The following is a 22,860-nucleotide window of genomic DNA, read 5'->3' on the forward strand; positions in this document are numbered from 1 at the left end:
GCCGACCCCCGGTCAGCTCCGACTTGGTTGCTAATATTTTAAACAGCCTTCATAGGAGGGGGAAAATGCCTGCTGTCTTTGGAGCTTCAGGAGACATTCCAGTTGGGAAAATCAGCTACACACGTGTATTTGTGTGCGCTTTGAAGATCAAGGTCTTTTGGTTCCATGTCTGCTATGCATGCTCCATTTGAATTGATGACTCCTCCATAAGCAGCAGGACATGTGATCTGTGCTAACTCGGCTGTGGACCGTGTGTCTCAAAACAAAACACACCTTTCTTTCTGTTTAGTAAAAAAAGAGCAGGAATTCAGCGTGTAAAGCCAAATGTGATTTTATTAGACACTTCAATACTGTGGCAGACACTCGCCATCTTGTAACGCTGACATTCAATGTTTTTTAATAAGTTAACGTTGATCTACCCTCAGTTTGTCCCTTTTTCCCCCTTGACGTCGACTGCAATGCTAACCGGGGGGTATGGGTGTCCCCTTGTTTACCTCGTTAGGGTCACAGTTTAGGGTGCATTGCATTTGGCTGTTGTGTGGGGATTCGCTTTATGGCAGTAACACAATAAACAAGCGTTTTGTAGGCTGCAGACCTGAGCGTCGCTTCAAACGACATCCAATTGGAGCTGCTGCTGACCTACAATTCATGATTCTTGTTTGAGAATATCCAGCTGACAGGCATTGGGTGATTACCAAGGGAGCAAACAACTGCTTTTGAGGGCATCCTCCAAAAATGGACAGACTGCCCTCATTGACCCACAAAAAAAAAGAAATCTGTCCTTCATACACATCCTTGAATAATGAAATTAATAGTCATTTGGATGTGAGTGGCGGCATCAGCTCAGAGAAAAGAAAACATTCAAGTGCAATCAAGTGTTCCGTTTGCAATAGTGTACCAGTGTCAATCAACAATGTTTTCTTTGAAAATCCAAGGCACCCCAGCTGGCTGTTGGTAAAAGCTGAAAAAAGGCTGTTTTTTTTCTTCTTCGTTTTTGTCTTTTGAATAAAAATACTATCACTCTTTTCTTTGTCATGCACATAAATCCAAATACTCTTGGAAAATATAATATAGGAAAACTCTTATGTACAGTTTCTGATGTCCCAACACTTTCACGTACTGTACATGGTTCCCTACCTTTAATTGCTTCAAATGCAAGTCACATTTTTTGGAGCTAGGATTCTTAATGATCACCTCCCAACCGAAGGTTTTTAAAACTATGTACAGCACGTACGCTCAGATGGGATGCCACCCACTCAAGCTCCGCCTTCGAACTCCGGATGCCCCTCCTCTTGGCCTCGATATGAGGTAGCAGTTTATTTCCCAGTGCAAAGAAAGACGACTAAAAAAAAGTCCACGGAGCTACGACGACTCCGCCGCTAGTCGCTGGCTCTCCCCGTGGGGGTTGCGGGGGTCAGGGGAGTCTTTTAGGGAGTGTCTGTTGGAAAGCAGGGATTGCCTGAGCTCGGGCTCGTACTCGCCCGGGCGTCCTCGGCTCGACAGCTTCACCGGAGGGTGAAAAGAATCCTCCGGCGACGCGTAACCAGATGCCGATACTCCCATTCTGCTCGCTGTGGAGGAAAAGCAAAACAAATGTTACAATTTATTTGTTTAAGTTTTTTTTTTCATAAACTGGGTTTGTTCACTATTTATAGCTTTTATTTATTTGCATTTTCTTCTTTTGACAGTTGAAGTAGATTTTGTTTCCCAGGATGGATCCTTCAACTCATTTTATTTCAAAACTTTTGATTTAAGTTTTGGACACCTGTCCTATGTGAAAGTAATAAAAACATTTAGACAATAATAATAATAATTTGAGCAAGAAAGGGCAATTGCATGAATCATTAAGGTTACCACTGCATAAATAAATACACTTTACACACAAAGAATTCAATGAGTATTTTGTTCAATTCTTTCCTTCCATTGTGGTTATCATTTGGCCACGTCCTTGGACAACGGTTTACTTTCTCACATCGCCCATCTTTGAAACATATTTTCCCAGCCCCTGATGTACTGCATTATCTACTAGTAGGCGAGCCCTCCTCCGAGTGCACAAGTCAGGGCGTGTAATCAAGAGATTGGCAGCAGCGCTCGCAACAATGTTGCACTGCGTGGTTCTGTTCAATCAACAGTGACTCCCAAAGACATAGTCTCCCATATGCATTTTCCAATTCCACCGAGTGTCTGCATGCTGTCTTTACCTTTTTTATCGTGCAGATTCGCCCGTAGCTCGTCGCCTTTGTCGGACAAGCCTTGCACGTCCTTTGGAATCCCGTTGCGAAGGGGGGGCGTGCGCTCCTTGGCATGACACTGGGAGTAGGGAGGAGGCGCGGGATGCTGTTGGTACTCGGTAAGACTTGCCGGGGCGAAGCTGTGTGCCTGATAGTCTGGGTCTTTGGAGTAGTGCTCACTGCTCTCCAAACACTCCGTGCACAAGACCGCAGCATCAAAACCTGCAGGAACACAGAACATTGTGTTCTATGGCAACATGACCGCAAATCTTAAGAAAAGAAAGACTAGATTCGCACCTTCCATCATAAAAAAAAAAGTGTTTCTGCTCTTTCATTTATGAACAATTGGACATAATAAAAAAGTGTTTATACGTGTTTGGTAGTGAATAAGTTAATAAAAAATGAGTGAGTAATAATAGGGAAGATGGCAGGTAGAAGAGTCTACCTGTCGAGTCGATGTGTCCATTTGCTTGTTGTCCACCAGCAGACTCGACGCGGATACACACGTCCTGCCGTTCTGACAAAGTACCCTGAGAGGACAGGTAACTCGGCACATCGGGAGGGACGATTGTCTCGTCTGGGGAAGAGCACGCGCAAGCATTGGAGTGTGTGGCTTTCAAACGTTCTCTAATTTAACCCTTGGAGCAGGCTCTCACCTGTGTTTGTGACGCTGCAATCCTCGCTCTTTTTCCTCGTCTGGTAGATGATGCACACCCACACCAGGGAGGTGACCACGATGCTCGTCACCACGGCGATGACGACGATCCCTACTGTGACTGTGTTGAAGCCCGGTGGCGGAGCGCAAGGGCCGCGGCGCCCAGTGACCAGCAGCTGACTGTGAGCACGCTCCGTGCCCAGCGTGTTGGACATGAGGCAAGTGTAACGACCGGCGTCCTCCAGGGACGCGGCACCGATGACCAACAAGTGGTTGCCGGGAGTGAAGTGATGACGGTCGGAAGGATGCACGGGCTGGTCGTTGTGCAGCCATGTGATGCGGGGTGGGGGGCTTCCCAACGCCTTGCACTGCAAGGCCACCGTGTCACCCACCACCACGTTACGATCCTCGAGATCTTGCGCCAAGTGGGGGGTTTCTGCCAGGAAACATAGCTTGTGAAAACTCATGCACCAGTGACTTGCAGTCAGGTGAGGCACAGCCTCTCACAATACAAATCATTGAACATCTTCAGGATATGTTTTCATCGACCACAAAGAAGATTTCTCCTGGGATAAAGGCCCCCAGAGAACAATCATTTTAGTGTTTCCCCAGCAACTACACATTCTAGTGAATGGGACACAATACTCTAAGTGCGTGTGTGTGCTTGTGTCTCTGCACACACTGAGAACTTCCCCTCACAGTAGGAAATACAGATTAAGAGATCTCACTTAACCCACTTCAGTGGTCCGTCCCTCCTCTATCAATCTTCTCTCACTCTCTCCGCTTCACCTCATTTTCTACACCATCCATACCTTCCCGCCCACAGTCGCCGCACGCTCCTCCTTTCCCGGCTCATCTCGGGATCCCATTTTTCTTGCCGACATTTTTCCAGACGGGGGCCCCTCGAAGGCCGCCAAAACCCCCTCCATGCCAACCCCCTTCTTTTCAAACCCAAACATCATAGATTCAGTCCATCAGCATAGCCGCTTGCGTCTATATTTTGCTTCATTGTGAGGATTAGCCTTCAGTCGCCACAGCCTCAAGTACATTCCTAATGGAAAGCACCAACCAGATCTCTTTTGGGAGCAACCTGATGAAAACAATTTCCCATTTGTTCTTTTCATTCCCATCAACAGAAGACCCTGGCTAAGGATGATCTTAGCGGGTTCGCTTTGGTTTGAACTCACACCCGATAAACTGAGAGCACTCAGGCCTGCAGTGAAACAGCCGTGACTGGTCTCCCCCACAGAGGGTGGAGGTGTAGTGGTGGGGGTTGTTTGGGAATGTCTAACAAACATCCCTCTGTGAGTTGCTCTCGCTCCCCCAACAATCCCCTTTGACCCTAAACGCTGGCCTTTGACCCATGACCCAAAGCAAGGCCACAGCTGCTGAGGAAAGGAAAAATATAATGCTGGTCATTCTACCGCTTCCCACATAGGAGCAGAGCTATTTAAAAGACACCGCCTTTGGAGATGTGGGAAAACTATCAGGCCCAACATGAACTCATTGGCTGCCAGGCCTTCCAGTCAAATTGGATTGGACGCTTATAGCCTCGCCAATGGCACTGAAACATGAGCATTCACACTCAGTAAGTTATCATGAAGAGCAGGGGGTGTGTAGGTCCTGTTTTTGTGTGGACTGTTCCAGCACAGACAGTTTTTTGGCTGAAGTGTTATGTTGGGCAAAATATGAGCACAAGTTAATTGATAGCTACTTACCGAGTACAGTCAATGTGGCGTTAGCAGACACAGTTCCCGCTGTGTTTTTGGCCGTGCAGCTGTAGACCCCCATGTCTTCCGGCTTGACGTCCATGATGAAAAACACGTCGTCATGAGGCATGACGTGCATTCGGCGCTCGCGGGCAGCAGGGAAGTCGGTGCCGCCGTCCTTCTGCCAGGCAATCTGTGGTGCTGGGTGACCCTCGGCGGCGCACTCCAACCTGGCGTTGTGGCCTGTTCTGATGGTGCTGTCCCTGGGGGTCTTCACAAAGGATGGAAGCACTGTGGGCAAAGCAGAAAGCTTCAATCAATGGAGACCTAATTATACACAGGGGAGCCTTTAAACAGACAGATCACTACAAAATAATTCTGTCATAACAGCAATGCGTTAATCTGAGGGAACAGCCAGAAAAGATGGTGGCAGAGAAATGGTTTCTGTCATGGAGTCGAATTAGTTTGGTTACAAATAGCAAGACAGCCAGGAGTTTAAAAAGAGTAGAAAAATGGAAAAAGCTCTCCAAAAATACTGAACTTAAGTGCCTCCATGTCAAGTGGAACTTTTGATAAGCAGATAAGTAAAATGTTGACAAGCGTTTTAAATGGTGCAAGTAATGTGATCACACAGATGTGAACAGATTACCCATGGGGACATTTTTGCTCCAAAGCCCATTTTTTTCCTGGGAGTATTTTCTAGGGGATAGTACTAACAGGATTTACAGCTATAGGAAGAAATAGGCAAATAAAAATCTTACCGATGACAATGAGACGGGCCTTGCTGGAGTAAGTGGAGCCTAAGTGGTTGGTGATGATGCACTGGTAACGGCCCTCGTGTGCGAACGTGACGTGCCGCAAGTGAAGGATAGTTGTGTATTCCATCACATCCGTTCTGTCGGATTTGGCGCCTTGTTGAGCACGCACATGGGCGAAGTTCTCTGTCTCGGCGTTTCGGAGCAGCTCTTGGTCCTTGCGCCACGCAAAGGTCATCGGGGAAGAGCTGCTACTAGCGGCCGTGCAGGTGAGACGCACGTTGCTGCCCAGAACGGCAACACTGGTTTCTGGCTGAGCAGTGATCTGGGGTTTGAGAAGGTCATCTAAACATAAAGAAAGGGCAACACAAAAGGAAAGAAAACATAAGAGAGAGGTTTGAATCAGCTTTTCATCAACAGTATTTTCTTTCCAGCAAGAAGCACATTTTTTTTGCAATGACATCTTGGTACACAAATCATTTTCCTTGGCGCTCTTCCTCACATGGGTGATAGGGGACCTGGAGCCTATCCCAGCCAGCATGGTCATATGGAGTAAACATATTACTTTAAGGCGAACTTTCAAGTACTACTCACCACAGACAAAACTGCTGGGTGGAGCCCGAAATACACTGGTACCCTTAAGGCTGTCAGGGTGGGCACAAGTGGCATTAACACCACTCTGTAAACCACGGGTCAGCAACCACTCAGGGAGGCCATGAAGCTGGCAATCACACAAGAAACTGTCGCTTTGGATTACACTGTGGAGAAGAGGCAATGACAGAAAACAGTAATTGTTTGAGAGATTATGCAAGTCAAAAGAAAATCACAAAAATGTCTATAACTGATGATGAATATCTGCACTAAAAAATGTGTACTTACAGAGTTTTAATGTTCTTCATTTTAGTGAACGCATCAGGCTGGATGGAGCGGATAGCATTCTGGCCTAAATTCCTGTGGGGATACAGCAGCAAGTCAACAATAATCCTCAGCCACATTTGTCACAGTCGTCATATACACAGCTTGGGATCTGACACAATCCAGGTGTGTAGGTTGAAGATGTCTGTGAAAAAGCTTATGGGAATTCTCAGCCCTCGTACCATGCACCATATGTTATACAGCTTGTTCTTGCTCAGCAGCAGGAAACCAAAAGTCCTAGTTAAATTTGTAGCAGCCAAACCAGAAAGAGGCACCTGGGCACTTGCAATAGCTTCTCCCTTCACATCACTGGTGTCCAAACCGAGGCTCGGGGGCCAAATGTAGCCCACTATCAAAGCAAATCGTTCATTTCAAGATTTTGGAAAAGTCGAGACTTAAAACTGCAAAATGTCAGAACTTAACATTTTCAATATTATCACTTTTCAGTAAATCTTTTTGGAGCGATTCAATACATCGCGAAGCTATTTCCACTAAATACTCCAGTGGAGACTCAACAATGGTTTGGAATTTTTAAGCAAAAAAAAAAAAAAAAAAAAAAGCCAGAGAGCTGTGCTGACACCCCCGCCTTTATATGCTAACTACTAAAGTCAGCCTCTTTTAACTGATCCCCCCAAATAGTGAAGAAAACAAATACATTGTGGAATACTTACAGATGCTCCAAAGACTCTAGGCCAGCAAAGGCTTTCTTTGCCACGGACTTGATCTTGTTTCCAAACAGAGTTCTGCCATTTCCATAAATGAAGGATGTCAAAATATGAAGAGTAGGAAAGGTTGGCGAGCCAATAGAGACAAGACAGAGAGATTGGAACACAATTAGCAAAAGTTCATCTGATACATGGACGGGTTTGAAAAATTGAATTGTCTAAAGAATAGCCAAAAGGAAAGCTTTAGTTGTGAGTGTGTAAAAGTGATTTCTTTGTAGTTAAGGTAGTTGGACTGTATTAGTGATAAACTCACCATCACTATAGATTGGTTTCTTTATCTCCAATGCATGCAAATCAATGTACATGTGTTTTATGTAACTCATATTTTTGGAGGATACGTAGCAATGTGTCATTAGTTATAAACTGACAAAGCAAGTTTGGGCGTGCCTGTGCTGACTTTGCTGGCTGAGCTTGATTTTGTTTTTCATCTTTTGCCTGTAGAGGCTTAACTCTACAGGCTTTGGATGCAGCTGTACACCTTCATTGACACTTGACAAAAGAGGTAGGGGTCAAAGTGGGGCGTGTGAGGCATTTGATTTTGATGACTGAATACAGCCCACAATTTCACCCTCTCTCTGGTCCCAACAACAGAAAGTGTAGAAGCAGGGGCAAGAAGAGCGCAGGCGTGGAGAAGAAATGAAACTAAGCCTATTGGGGTGCGAACCCCCGCCAGTGTGAAGAAAAGCCTTTTCTCTTCCTCTTTCTCCTTTAACAGTGAACACACTGGGAACCATCTTGGCTGGACATCATCTTTTCATCCAGCAGGCTGATTACTGGGCATTACTGCTTAAAGCCAGGACCAACTCCATATCCATGGAGACTGAGCAAGTCATTTTTCTAAATTTTTACACTCAACTTCTTGCCAGGTTTACAAAACTTAAGCATTCCAACATGAAAATGTGAAAGCCTGATTTAAAAGTATAACCCTTCTTTTAAGTCTACGACAAACGTGTGTGGCAGCATGTTTTTTTAATGAGATGACTGCTATTTTCTGTCTGGCCAAAACTAAAGTAAAGAATGAGAAAGAGAAGAATAAGAATTAAAATTTAGGAAAGAGACTCACAGCTTGTTGAGGCTATCCAATCCTGCGAAAGCTCCGTTGGTATCTTCTATTGTGCCTGAAATGTCGTTATGGTCCAGCTCCCTGTAGAGAAAGAGAGAAAAGAGGGTAAGGATCAAAACACAGGAAGCGGGGAGGATGAGAAAAAGTTTTTCCGCCAACACCAAAGCCTTTCACAGACTTGGCAAAGCCTCCGCTGGCAGTCATGGGTTGCCCCCTCACGATTTTCTACCCAGATACACACACACACACACACACCTGGCCAAAAGATCCCTCCCGCTGCTGTACTTTGCCAACAAGCACATTCTGTCCTTAGCAAAGCAGAGTAGTGTTTTAATGTGAGTGTTTACGTCACAAGCTGACAGCCACGGTGGGTCTGTTTGTCTGACACCGACAGGTACATTATAGCACAGCCAAAAGTCTTGATGGTCTTATACACCAAGCTTAGTTGGCTGGGCAGGAGGAAAATAGAATTGGTAAAATAATAAATTCATTTTAGGAGTTCCTTATGACTCTCCCAATACTAACAACGCCAACTATGAAGGAAGGGAACAAACACTGGTATAGAAAAAAAACTTCTATACTAAATCATCTTTTATACTTGAGGCCAACCACACCGTCTTCACAATAACATAATACCTCTCCTTTCCATTTTTGACAGCCCCCCTATTCACCTTGTTCCCCCACTGGCCATCAAATAGGAGCTGCCAATTTCCTACTCTTTCTGGCTGACTGGATGTGAATGGCTGTTGGCTTGTTAAAGCAAGGCCAATGGTGGGGGCTCAAGAGCAAAGGACCACGGTAGGAGAGAGTGGGGGCTGTACGATGGGCCAACAATTCCCGTGGCCGAATAAGGGGACATGCAGTCTTGTTTGGAGCTTTCACACCCCGCTGCAGGCTCCTGTGCCATGCCAACTCAGCCAACGACGCAGGCCCAATTAAAGCTCCCCCAGCTAAATTTCGAGGCCCAGTCTATGACCGTTCTCCCCTCCACTGATTAGATTAGGTCTGCCTCAAAGACACAGAGTGATGAACGAGTGCGATAAAATGACAGATAAACAGTCAATGAATTAAAATAATTCACTAACAGTTTATCTGTTGTATGGGTTCTAAAGGAAGTGGGTGACAAACTGTTTTTTGAAATAACAAAAAAGACCAGAAAGTTGCCACAGAAACCGTGAACCGGAAACAATTTCTCTAAATAGGCTGCTGGAATGTAAAGGTAAAGAAACTCTGAGCATGCAGACACCTTGGACCATCTCAGATCAGCGGCAGGCACTGCATACTTACAGTAAATATCACATAAACACCTCAGCTCACTACTTCCGAGCGGCACATCTTTGCCTTTTATGCGCAGGGGCAGCACATTTATGTGAGGCGTTGTTGAAAAGGATAGAGACTTGTTAATGGCAAATGATGGGGGGTACACTTACAGAATGCGTACAGCCCTTAGGCCCCTGAAGGCTCCCTCAGCGATGTGGTTTATTGAATTGTGTCCCAGGCGGAGGGTTTGGAGCTCCCCAAGCTCAGCCAGACTGCCTTCATCTAGACGGGTCAGGTTGTTATACGACAGATTCCTGGAAAGGGAAGGAATGAGTGAGACACACAACAAACAGAACCTTGGAGTCATAGACAGTCAGGGGAGGGCAAAATTGTCCTGTCTGAGGTATGTAAGCAAAACAAACAAGGCAATATTCCTATTGCCACAGTGTCATTAAACCTTTTAGCCACATATGCTTGGTCATAAAAATCTCCCAGTTCGTGTGTTTTCTATGGCGTTGGTGTGTTTTCTATGGTTTTCTAAAGTTTTAGCCATTCTTCTCCCAAGAACATTAAGACCACAACACAGAGGTTGTAGACCATCCAAAAATCGAGAGCACCTCTAATAAAGAGCAAAAATACAAATTTGAAAGTTTTTCTTGAAATCCACTGTACACCTGGTCACATAGTTAAAATTTAAGTAAAACCCTGTCTTAATGGGCCATTGTAGAACAGTCTGATTCACCAGGGAGGAAAAAAGACTTAAAAAAACAGTGACAGGGTCAAATAAACATATAGCTTCTGATTTGTGTAACACCAGGTTAACAGACGGGGTGCAATCTATCCTCGATATGTTTACAGGATGTGGCCCTAGGATATGAGCTTCAAACTATCTAACTCGTAATCTTGTCTAACTCTGACACATCAACAAATACAGAAACCCCGGGCTACCTCGCAGTTAGTAATGCCTCAGTTAAAGCAAAGCACTTTATATCAGTGAAATGACTTGTCATGTCAACAGAGAAGGAAAGGCTTTTAGCTAAAACCTTGTCCCTCAGTTGACAATGGCAGTACACGTGATCCTTCACTGTAATTACCACAACATAACTTACAGAACAACCCACACAATATAAAAGAAAAAAAATCTATATTTCTAAACTAGATTTTTTTTTTCAAGAATGTACTCACAGTTCCCTTAGCTTCTGACAGAACTTCCAGCCATCAGGATTTATGCGTGTTATTGAGTTGTTGCTGAGGAAAAGCTGCTGAAGTGAGGTCAGGCCATATAGTGAGCCACTATTGACCTCAGTCAGACTGTTGTAGTCCAGGTGTCTGTATTAGAAACAATCAAGCAACATATACATTTGTCAAACAGATATGCGGGACATCTTGATAAAGTTAATTTGATGCACCTAAATGGTTGCAATTGTTAATGTGGAAAATTAAGCAAAACATTATAGAGATATTGAGGAATGCTGCCAAAATGCATGAATAGTATTTTAGTTTTGGATTAGTGAAAATTTACTTCATGTTTGTGTTGGCTTGTGCTATTGTCCTAGATAAGAGCAAGTCATTTTTGGTTGCATATACACAATTTCTGATAATGATGTGTGCTGCATTTAATGTGTTTAAACTCTTCTTAAATGTACTTACAGAACTTTCATCTTAGCAAGATCCCAGAAAGCGCCATCAGTCAACTTGCTAATGCTATTTCTTTGCAGTTTAAGCACCTCCAAGTTGGACAGACCCTTGAAAGTCAAACCTTCTACCTGGCGGATACGATTCCTGTTCAGTTCACTGCAGGTAGGAGAAGCACACACAAACACAAACTATTGGATTGGATTTTGAATTATTTAAACATCTGACACACAGATTGGTTTCATCCGTCATGTGACAACAGTCAACCACAAAAAAAAAACAATAATTTATCTCATAAGTTGTTTAAAACTGAATTTTAAAAAGGAAGGGAACATATTGTTAGCCATGGTTCATAGTATGCCCTATACTATATTGCAGTGATGACTGTTTTGTTATAAGGCAGAATTCCATCTCAGGGGCCACACACTGTAGCTTTAAATTTGGAAAATTCAACTGTACTCACAGCTGGGTAAGCCTTGGGAGCTGGAATGCCCTCATTGGAATCTGGCTGACACGGTTTCGGCTCAATCTCAGGACCTGGAGTGTAGAGCCGAGATGGTCCAGTGCTCCCAGCTCCAATGTGTTGATCTTGTTGTTGCTGAGGTATCTGTGGATGGCCAAACACAGCTGCACATTCAATACTCACATACTGTCTGCTCATGCAAATGGTACAACTATGAAAACCATATGAACAGTAGGAAATAGTTTTGAAATGAATGGTGATGTTACCACGGACTTAACACTTAACTTGCATAACTGCATTTTTATGTGTAACTTGATGTCCGAGTAATACTTACAGATCTCTAATCTGGAGGCCAGAAGGAAAAGAGTGCCCTCGTAGCTCAGTGATGTCATTGTTGCTCAAGTCCAAGGTTTCCAAGGAAACCAGATCTCTCATCCGTACGCCCTCAATGGTGCGGATTTTGTTATGATGTCTGGGAAATGACAAAAACAGACATTTCTTTCTTTAAGAAACATACATACACCAATGTTGCGTTGTTTAAGTGCTATTTCAGATATTTTGAATCTGTAACCAGTAAACTGGTATTCAAGGCCTGGATTATGACTGTGATACGGTCACAAGGGAATTGGAGTCTGTAGCAACTAACTTTAAGTGATGAGCAGGTTACGTTCTGGACAGCCAATCACATACGTCTTGCAAAGAACAATTTATTGCCACAATGACGGAGTCTTGTGTTAACCTAATGTGCATATTGTATCATGTGAAACTGCACAATGCACATACAAAGCCAAAGGGGAGACAACCACTTAACCTATCTTCCCATTCAATCAAGCAATATTTTAGGACCAGTTACATTCTCAGGGTCTTGTGTGCTAAAAGAGCCAAAGAAAGCAAAAAAACCCAAAAAAGCAGGTGTTCCTCTAGTCAAACTCTGTCAAAACAAGGTCAGTTCCTCCTTCCTTTCTAGCCTTTAGCTAGCAGATGGACACACACAGTCATTTATTGCTGGGTGGGGGTTGGGGCATTTGGGGGTCACACCACATTGCCCACCTGAATAAACACATGCAGAAATGATTAAGGATGAACCATGCAAGCACACAACACAAATAGAAAACACACACTGACAGAGTAACACACAGTGGCTACTTGAAGCACATAACATAGAGGGGAAGAAGTCGGGTAGGAGAAAAATGGGGGATAGTTAAGAAGTGAGGGAGGGTCAACAGCTGGTGACCTCTACTGGGAAAAACAGATCAGCCTCAGACTGGTGGAAGAGATTGACCTCTCTCGCTCGTTCCAGTTTCACCACACAAGGCCCCACCAAAGATTGCTTCCTCCCACGGTCCAAAATCCAGCTGTGCCTGAGAGAGATCGCTCAGCGTGTTTGAAGTCAGGACATACAATATTATCGCTTATAATAACTACACTGTCCGTCATTGGTGGCCATAATTATCATCCAGGCACTGACTAGTCTGATAAAGAGACGCTTGATTCGCTTTCGTAGCTTTTGATGTCGAGGAGCTTGATTCATTCTTGCTTTTATAAAATACTTAATTCCAAATTTAATTAACAAGGCCCACCAACCATATGACTGGGATGACTATGCATGTTTCTGGCACTTCTTTTGATGTATGCAATGCATCAGTGGTTTACACTACCAAGATCATTCCTAAGTTTCCAGTGTCATCTTTAAGGGCAATTAGTAGAAGCTGGGATTTCATGACATAAGGAGAATTATTTGAAAATCCAATCATCCACCGACACATTTGATCTTTCATCCTAAACTGCATTGGCGGATCCTTTTGAACTTGACATGGTGAACAATGTGTCCAGTGAAAAAGTTCAGCTGCTTTATGAAATGGCACATATTTGTTCTCGCTGGGTTGTTAACGTGTGAGTAATTGATCATGAATCAAAGACAGTCACCTTATCACACGGTAAACATGCACTACCATGATGAACTTATCTATTCTGCGATTATTGATCATCGCCTTGTAGTATTCACAATGTGCATAAGACAAAAGCCTTTGAACTAAATTATTCTTTCGGTACACTTTTTTTTTTCTACAAGACAGTGATGTCACCCTTATCTGACACATCACCCTTCCCATCCCTTCCCCCTCCTCCTCATCCCCAGCTTGCTGTTACCCATTTTACAGTAAGCTATGTGACGGACAGCTGCAGCTGCAAGTGCTTCAGTGGGCCTTCACTTCAGCTGCGTGGCTTTGTAGATATTTGACCCTCCCTCTAGCCTCTTTTCCTGTCAGGCCCAAAGGCCTTTCCTTGGCAACAGGCTTCAAGTCAGGCCAAAAAAAAGACCCCCTGATTATTTGGAGGTATGTCCGTCAATGGTTAAATACATATTTTCTGTTTGGTGTCAAAAATCCAATTTCACTATTGTAACTGGTAAACATCAGCGAGTGGCAGTGCACACATGCTAAGAATAACATTTATAAATTGTTTTATATTGATGTAAAATTGCGACAGGAGGAATTATCAGATGCAAGCAGATAATTAAGAAGATTCCTGAACTGCTCAGCAATGAAACAGATATGGATGAGCAACAGTGAAATGGGAACCCGCATCTGCAGGTTATCAGGCGTGAAGAAAATTAAAGCTGTACCTCATGTGAGTAAAAGACTTGTTGGACTTAATAGATGAATGAGTCATAAGACTGTTTGATGATCATAAAAGACAGAAAATCCATGAAATTAAACATACAATGACTAGTTTCTAAGTGCAACTATGTCATATATCTAAAGAAAGTCAATAATCTCTGCTGCCGAATGATAACTATTAGCCTTAGGCACATCAGTGACATGGCTGTAAACATATTAAATAATGTAAAGTATTATAATAAGAGAACTGGCAACGTACAGTACATCCAGAGCCTATTAAACTACCCAGAAGTAACTCAGCTCCATTGCAAAGGTTCAGACAGCAACATAGTTATGCAATTTTTACATTCTTAATATAATGCATTCAAGCATACAGTCTGTATTTTGCATGACCACAGCAAAACCCCCACCGTACAACTTTCATACAATGAACATTTTAATTGTAAATTGAATGTAGGCTCAGGATTTGGTGAGCGGAATGCATTAGCACAAGCTCTTCCCTCCCAAATAAGGTAAAAACATCTTCAGGGAGATGCCAATGCAAGCAGTCCCTACAGGCAAGGAAGGTTTCACAACCCGTAGAAACTAAGTTAGAACTTAACACAAGCAGTCTGTTCACATGATACCAGTGGGTGGATATTAGGGTTCTATTTTTTCAATGTTAGAATAGTTCCCAAACAAGTCAAATGAAATGATTTGTTTTTGTGATCCTGAGCCATTCTACTTTTATCAGATTGTCTGATATTGACACTGTTCTAAAACTGACATGTAAAAGCATTTGTATCCTTGACAGATGCCATGAGACTATTTCAAGAGCATTTCAAAGAGGCCAGTGGCCTAAGCATACAGTAACTAAGAGGCAGCTCATTCTGGTAGCAGATTTTAAGTGGGACATACTCACAGGTAGAGTGCGACAATTTTAGAAGCAGTTTGTCCTAATTCTGGTATGGAGGTCAGCTCATTGTGGTCCAGCCGCCTGAAAATTAATAAACATATTAGTCTTGAATTAGAACGCTGTTTGTTAAATTCAAACAAATCATCCAAATATTTTAAATGGTGCAAGTCTAAAATGAAATTATTATTAATACACAAGTGACATTTGACGGGAAGAGTGTGACTGGCTGGTTGGCCAATCAATGTCAGCAGTGTGTACCCGTCTTGTGATGTAGCGCAGGGTGCAACCGAGCCAAGTCCTCTCATCGCCATATAAAATATTTACAAGCCAGCATTGCTGACAGTATCAGGTGGTGGATGCTTAATATAGAAAACCGCCACTTATTTTCAATCGGACTTCGTTCAAGGTAACACCTACGAGGAATCTGCTAGGAAGTGACAACCACAAATGATATCAAATTGACTGCACCACAAAAAAAGCAACTCTAGCCCTCTGTTCCTTCTCCAAGGAAAGATATTTCACATTTCAGGAAGTTCTGGTCTAACAATTTCCCATGTGTGTTGTGTTTGTCCGGCATGCGTGGATACTTACAACTCTCGTAAATTGGTTAGGTGGTCAAACACTTCTACATTGATAGCAGTCAGCTTGTTGTGGCCAAGATTTCTGAAAAAAAAAAAAAAAACACGGTATAATGAATTTGCAGTTAGAAGCCTAATTGAATTTCCAGAGCAAGTAAGTGGAGGCTTTTAATTTTGTTATTCATGGGCATTTCTATGTAGTATAATTAGAAACCTAATAAATTCCAACAGTCTACCCCCATGTGCCAAGAAGACTAATTCAAAGGGAAAAGAAGACATAAAATCCAGTTGAATCCAACAACCGGGGCTACATCAATACCATTACATGAGCGACTTTGTCTCCTTGAATAAACATGCTTTTCATCTTCACCATCAATTTGCACTTTAGTCAAACATAAGATTTAATAGCTTGCACTCAATTCACAGAGGATGAATGATTTGTTTAGCAATATAATTACAGACTGCACGAGAGGAAGACGAGTAGCTGCATGTTGGGCATTGACAAGCCAAAATCTGCATTTCACAGTTAGCTTCCCATGTCCAATTCATCAAATTAATCTCATGCCCGGAATACTTTTTCTGCATGTATTTTGATTTGCAGATGAACATGCTAAGGAACTTTCTATCAATGACAACAAGCAGAAACACTCATCCAGAGTTTCCAATTCCGGTAAGACATTTCAAACACTACGTTCCGACACTGAATTTATCAACTGTTATTTATTTGGCCTTTTATGGCAACAGGAACACACACAAAGGATAAGAACCTGGATTCAATCAGAGTAATGGAAATCACAAGCCAGGAGCTCATCCGGACATCAAATGACCAATACAAATGTACGTTCCAGCAAACAGCTGAATACATGATAGAGGATTTGGTGTTACCCGGCCGGGAAAGGAATTCCACTCTGGCTTGCTGGATGTTTGTTTGGATTTTAAAAGGAATATTTTTTTAAATTTTATTTGCTCAGGTAAGGTACTGTAACATTATGGTCTTTCAAAAGCTGTCTTAGCTGCAGATGACAGAGTGCAAAACAAGCAAAACAAACCAGAATACAAAGGAATAAAAACTCAAATTCCTACTTTATGATCTGTACCCTCAATGCCCAACTCATGAATTTTCACCAATTGACACTGATGGTGACACCAACTACTAACCTAAAGGAATTATTATAGATCTCTCTTTATGATAGAGATTTTCCTCTGCATTTTCTGAGCTTTGGTGCAGATACTGACCACCCATCTGTCTCTTTAGAATGGTGACAGGGTAACAGAAGATTATGCGACTGTACATTGTGATTGTTTAATGGGGCACCTCCCTTTGTGGTTTAGATCACAAAATTGTTGTCCTATGAAACAGGAGGCAATTACCTCATTATGGTAAGGCTGAGTGGGGGTAAAATGGCTGAGGGGGCATCAGACAACTCTCTTTTGGGCCGTTGATACCGTGGAGGCATGTACAATACTTTGAAGTCGCACCCACGCATAGAAAATTGGAGCAAGGTCACTCCGCTCTGCTGATTTCACTAAGACTACTTATTTACTGATTATTTATTTGTTTGTTGTTGTTATTTGTGCTATTGGTACTCCGGTTTCCTCTCACATTCCAAAAATATGCATGGTTGGCTGATTGGCTACTTTAAACTCCCCCTAGGTATGGGTGTGAGTGTGAATGGTTGTCGGTCTCCTTGTGCCCTGCGATTGGCTGGTCACCGATATAGGGTGTCCCCTGTCTCTCTCCCGAAGTCAGCTGGGATAGGCTCCAGCACCCCCATGACCTTAGTAAGGATAAAGTGGTTCAGAATGAATGACTGAATCGTCCATCCAAATTTTGAACCTCTTATCTTGTAAGGACATTTAAAAAGGAAGTCGAGAGCTTATTGATTATGACTTGATACCTATGCGATTAAAACCCGTAAGTCTGCCAAATGAGTTTATGGCTTGTGACTCATTACTTGTGCGGGTGGTTAGTTATAGTCCAGTTAATCTCATAGTGGAGGTCACAATTTGTCATTTTTAGTGGCCAAGCTGCTGGAAACATATGTGGCTAATTGAAGACATCAGAATCAAGCTTGCCCAGTGAATAATCTTTCAGAGTGAAAACATTAAAAAAGCAAATGACTTTCTGACAAGACAAAAATAAAGGAAAATGACACTGCGCTTTGTTGCTTATTTGGCAATTACATTTTAAAATCTTTGAAAAAAAAGATAAGCCCTGTGTGAGAAAAGAGGGATCACAGAAAACGGGGAGTATAAAGGATGAGGTCATAACATGACAAGATGCTTGTTAAGTCAGCAGACTCTCTGGGAGGGTATAGGAGGGTTGCTCGATAGGAAAAACAATCGCACTTTAAACTCTTACTCTGTCCAAGATCCCCATTGTTCTAACATCCAAACACTTACCAGATGTACAGAATTATCAAATGATTCAGTAAATAAATACATAAACACATTTTATTCCACTTAAAGGATTTCGGTAGAAGTTAAATTGCCCATTATCTGCGTATCTATGTATATCAGTGTAGCTGTCCTATCGCTACTCTATACCCCTGTCAAGGAAAACAAAAATGCACATTTGTTTTAAATGTATGTTTTCCATGACTCATGTATTTCCAATTGCCACCAGTTTTACTTGGAATCACCTGGAAACTACAAGTAAAGAACAGCTGATAAAATAACAGCCAAAGATAACATCACCAAAACTCTCCTTGATGCTCATACAGTGACTTTAAAATATCTGCCAGGGAGCACGCAAGGGACACAGCAAGGGAAACTATGGCAATAAACAAACTTGGTATATAATCACTCTCAATACCACAGGATTACAATGTGGCCTAGTGTGAAATTGCCCTGAAACCACAAGGGTTATAGGGCCTGCTGTGAGTGCTGCTGTTGTTGCTATGTTCACTGAAATGTTCATCAAGCATGTCTGCATTTATCTGTTGCCCTGATTATTCACCTCGACTGTAAATGCTCCAAGATAGCCGGCGAGAAAGTGATGGGACTTATAAAAGACCACAAAATAAAACAGTTTCTGATTAATTGGCATTCAAGTCACACAAATGTGTCTGTTTTCTGCCCACTGACAGAACTTTCATTAACAAATGAGACATCCTCTCAACTATCACCCTAGAAGAATGATGATCTGAAGTTCCATCCTGTGCCATCCAGTCCTAACCACCCACATTTAAGGAAACCACCAACACAAGTCAATTTCCTGAGGTCAAAAACTGAAGGTAACTGTTAAAGATGCTGTATACCAGGGGTGACCAACTCTGGTCCTCGAGGGCCCCTATCCAGTATGTTTTCCATATCCCACTCCACCGACAAACTTAAATCATATGATTAATTCATCAGCAAGCTGCCGAGAAGCTTGATTACGATCCTGATTATTTCATTCTGGTTTAATGGTAGCCCGCAGGGACCGGAGTTGGGCACCCCTGGTGTATACCATAGTAATAGGTCTAATCTGTGATGTTTGGGGCCATAGTAAGCTGCAGCAGAGCATGCCAAGCACATTAGGGAACTTGGGAAATGCTGGGCTACAAAGCAGATCATTCAGTGTTTGACTTTTATTGGTTTTAGTTTAGACTGTCTTTAAGCTGCTTTTGCCGGAGTATAGTAGTGAACACTGGAAAGGACAATAAAATACTACTTGGAATAATGTATATTTTCATTGGAGAAATGTGTAAAAATTGAACAGACATGGATATGGGATTTATTGCTGGGCCATTACTGATATCACGGTCAAAATTAATAATACTCGTGCTTTTTCTTATTTACTTAAATTCAATTATGTTGGTGGCACTGTGAGCAAAGTGCTTTTTATGCACATTACTGTGGCTGAAAATAAGATGAGCCACCACTCCTGATATGCAGTATGTGTCTGTGTATGGCAGGAAACCTTTTAATGCACTGTTCTAGTAAACTAAACGTGACAACAAGGACTTTTTAAAAAAAAAATTAAATGGATGCAGAGACCTCTGACCAGGTCAGTTTTATCACAGTTTTGATAACCGCTTTCTAGAAGACTGAGACTCACTAGGGGACTCATGACTATTGTTAAGTCTCCTTTATTCCAAATGCTGTCATCAAAAGACATGGCTTCTGCTAAATGGGCATGCATACATCCAGCATACAACCACACACCCTCAGAATTTACACCCAATAATATTTGAAAATCTTACCCACCAAGGATTATACACTGTAATCCCAGTTAATGAGACTGTATCATGAGTATCAGAAGATTTACAGGACAGGGCAATCACTATGACAAACCAAAATCTATTGTCATCTGTTTGGCAAACTAGCTTGTTTATAGGAAGAGAGAAGGTGAAGTTTGTGTTACCTGCAATATTTAATGTGCTAGCTCTGTATGGAATGTAATATGTCCGCATTGTGACTGATCTAATTAGTTTCATTCATTCATTCATCTTCCATACTGCCCATCCTCAAAAGGGTTGCGGGTGTTGCTGGAGCCTAGCCCAGCTGTCTTCGCCAGTCAGTCGTAGGACACACCGAGACAAACGACTATCCAAACTGTCAAACATACCGCCACCTGCGGGAATCGAGCCCACGCTTGCCCACACCGAAGTCAGGCAAGTGAACTTTCACACCATGAGGCGGCTTGTCTAATTAGTAATCAAAAATAACCTAACACTGTTTGTTTTTGAATGTTTCTTACAGAAGAATCAAGCATCATGTTTCTTCTATTTTTAGAAAGTCCGTGCAATATCTTTTGTAAGTATTGGAATTACAATTTCCTGATATTCTCTGTAAGGCAAAGTAGTTAATTTGCCAAGGACTATGTTTTGGGAAGTAAAAACGGTGTCCTTGATTAAGTCTTTGTGGTTACTTCACATAATAAGGGCTCATTCAAGAAGAGAGTTGTTCTCTTGGGGTTGGCTGTCAACATCTGACAATCTCAAGTGGAGAAATATGCAAGTTGTGGTTGTAAACTATAATTTACAGCTTGTTTTCCTCTAGATCACAAATCTTGGAAAGAAAAAGGGCAAAAGTCAACACTCTGGTAAGTACTTTTTTGGACAAACCATATAGAGCTGCAAAGTATATTTGCTGTTTTTCCACATTTTAAGAAGGCTTTCAAAACACTGAAAGTGTCAAAAAAAAGGGAAAGAGATTTTGTGCCTCATTAACTGATGAGCACAGATTGACAAAGACCAAATAATGGCAGTCTGTCATAAAGTTCCCAACATAGGCATTTTATTTAGTTTAATGTAAAAACGAATTAGTGAGTGATATGTTGAAAGGTAAAGGGGGTGTTTAGTACATGTGATAACATCCCCAGTCTACATTTTAAATGGGCATTTCTTTTATAAACAAACCACGAGTTATATTATGTGAAGAAATACAAGTTCAGTGAATGTATAGTAATTGAAGGCTTGCACATAAATTGCAATTCCGAGTCAAGAGATCTTGATGAGACAACGCCCACCTATTTTGGGATTTAGTTGACAGCTGCCTACCTGAAAAAAGTCAACTATATTTTATTGTATAGGAATAAAATACAATACAGTTCTTCTCCAGTTGATAAATAACGTTCATTGTTGAATCATGCAATTAAAAAAGTATAGGTTCCGATTATTTAAATCATTATCTGAGATCTGGTTTTATATAGATCTAAGACATCATGATCAACACATCCCCCAATACTAAAAAAAAAAAAAAAAAGAAAGCAAACTAAATCTCTGACATTGGGCTTACCTCCATGTATTGAACTAAATATATTCATCTTACTATTAAATGTGCAAACTAGAGGCCATAAAGTGGTACTGCTGTGTTGTACAGTAACAGGTGCTTGCTGTGCTGCAGGGTTAAATTGTATTTAGCATGCAACTTCGTGCAAAATTCAAGATTTATGCGTATAGTTGTAATTGAAGTTAGAAGCAAGCAATTTGAAAGGAATAAAGTCACTTTAATGTGGATTTACTTACAAGGAAACTGTCCAGATAGGCAAATCAACAGGCATCCCCATCAATTCCAGATTACTACAGTCCACGGAATCTCCACTGCAGGTGCAGTTTTGGGCACACTGTGATTCAGAACTCGATCCAAGAGTGACAAAAAGTTCGATTGAAAAAAATAAATAAAAGAGAGAAGATCCCAAACATCCCCAGGACGCCGCCATTTTGTATCCAGTTTTAGGAGCGCAGTCGCAGAGTTCTCCTCTTGAACCCGCAAACTGAATTAGTATTCGTCAAGCTTCGTTCAGATTGATAGAACACAGTCTAAAGCATGTTCAACTTTTTATTTAAAGTCCCCTCGATGGCATATACACATGTGAGAGAATAGAAGTCATTTAGGATCTGAGGTGCAACTTTTTCCTCAATGTCCGACGTGCGCTTCGAATCAAAGTTGATTCACAGGTTGTTCAGAAACAGGTCAGTATTGCAATTCCACTCCATTCTTGCAATCAAGCTACTATAAAACATTAAACGTCACATTCTCTGCTTGATCACAAAGTTTGTGACATGTTTGCAAAGGCGATCTAAAAATAAAAACCTTTAAAGGGCACAGCGTGTGACTGTAAACTTAGGGTAAACAGTGAGACTTATTATAAATGTAGTTCAACGTCCATCCAAAAGTTAAAAATGATCCAAAAACTTTGTCCACCGTAAAATGACTCCAGTGTTCATCTCAAAGAGATCGAGGAATAGAATCCAGATCTCAGTCCGTTTAAATCCAACTTTTAAAAAAAGATTCCAAACTCCGAGAGAGATCTCAAATCAGAACATTAACACTTGGAGACTGCAGCCACAAAATCCGATTTATAGTATTGGATCAGAAGAAAAAAAACACATTCTCCTCCTTTTGACCGTGTACCGCCAACATGAGTTTTGTCCTCTGGTATACTTTTCCTTTTTTTTCTGGTTATGTCGGTGTGGTCCCACGTTGGAAGCACAACAGTAATTCCAAGAGCCTCCTCCAACTCGCTGTAATTTGCTGTTTGTAAATGACGTGTAGCGACGCTTTTCGCCGATTGGTTCGTTCGTGCTTTCCACGCACGGCCGAGTCGGAGCGTTTTTCAGCCGCTGTCAGTCAGCGGTGTCGAGGCCCGCCCGAGTTTCCCACCCCGGGGTGTGAAACCTCAAACACCGCCTCTTCTCCAACACTCTCGCTCTTCCTTAAAGGGACCGCCGGCTTCGGAGATGGCCCACATCTACTACTACTACTAATCGCTTTCCAACAAGCCATAATCACAAGATCCAAACCTTGTTTACGTTGTAATTTGGAGTCAAATAAATGATCCATGGCGGCCAGACGGATGAGTGGTTAACGTCTCGGTCTTACAGTGGGGAACCTGGGATCAAATCCAAGTTGCTCCATCTGTGTGGAGT

General features: G+C 42.2%; 1 protein-coding gene and 1 long non-coding RNA gene across 2 annotated transcripts; one reads left to right on the forward strand and one right to left on the reverse strand.

The window, feature by feature from the left end:
* Nucleotides 1–306: 306 nt before the first annotated feature.
* On the reverse strand, nt 307–22,520 carry lrig1 (leucine-rich repeats and immunoglobulin-like domains 1). Its single transcript, XM_077726042.1, has 18 exons — nt 21,457–22,520; nt 15,516–15,587; nt 14,931–15,005; nt 11,746–11,883; nt 11,412–11,555; nt 10,964–11,107; nt 10,499–10,642; nt 9,484–9,627; nt 8,054–8,134; nt 6,937–7,008; nt 6,230–6,301; nt 5,945–6,108; nt 5,357–5,695; nt 4,605–4,886; nt 2,888–3,322; nt 2,677–2,808; nt 2,202–2,453; nt 307–1,571 (listed from the first exon to the last, which is right to left on the reverse strand). Exons 1-18 carry the CDS (start codon nt 21,648–21,650, stop codon nt 1,363–1,365), a joined length of 3,093 nt encoding a protein of 1,030 aa, XP_077582168.1. The 5' UTR covers nt 21,651–22,520; the 3' UTR covers nt 307–1,362.
* On the forward strand, nt 10,930–20,094 carry LOC144202921 (uncharacterized). The gene is made up of 7 exons (XR_013327581.1): nt 10,930–11,113; nt 13,549–13,747; nt 13,899–14,039; nt 16,104–16,172; nt 16,247–16,339; nt 18,592–18,738; nt 19,961–20,094. It is a non-coding gene; the product is annotated as an uncharacterized LOC144202921 (long non-coding RNA).
* Nucleotides 22,521–22,860: the final 340 nt, after the last annotated feature.

Source organism: Stigmatopora nigra, chromosome 10 (assembly GCF_051989575.1).
Source record: "Stigmatopora nigra isolate UIUO_SnigA chromosome 10, RoL_Snig_1.1, whole genome shotgun sequence".
Lineage (NCBI taxonomy): Eukaryota > Metazoa > Chordata > Actinopteri > Syngnathiformes > Syngnathidae > Stigmatopora > Stigmatopora nigra.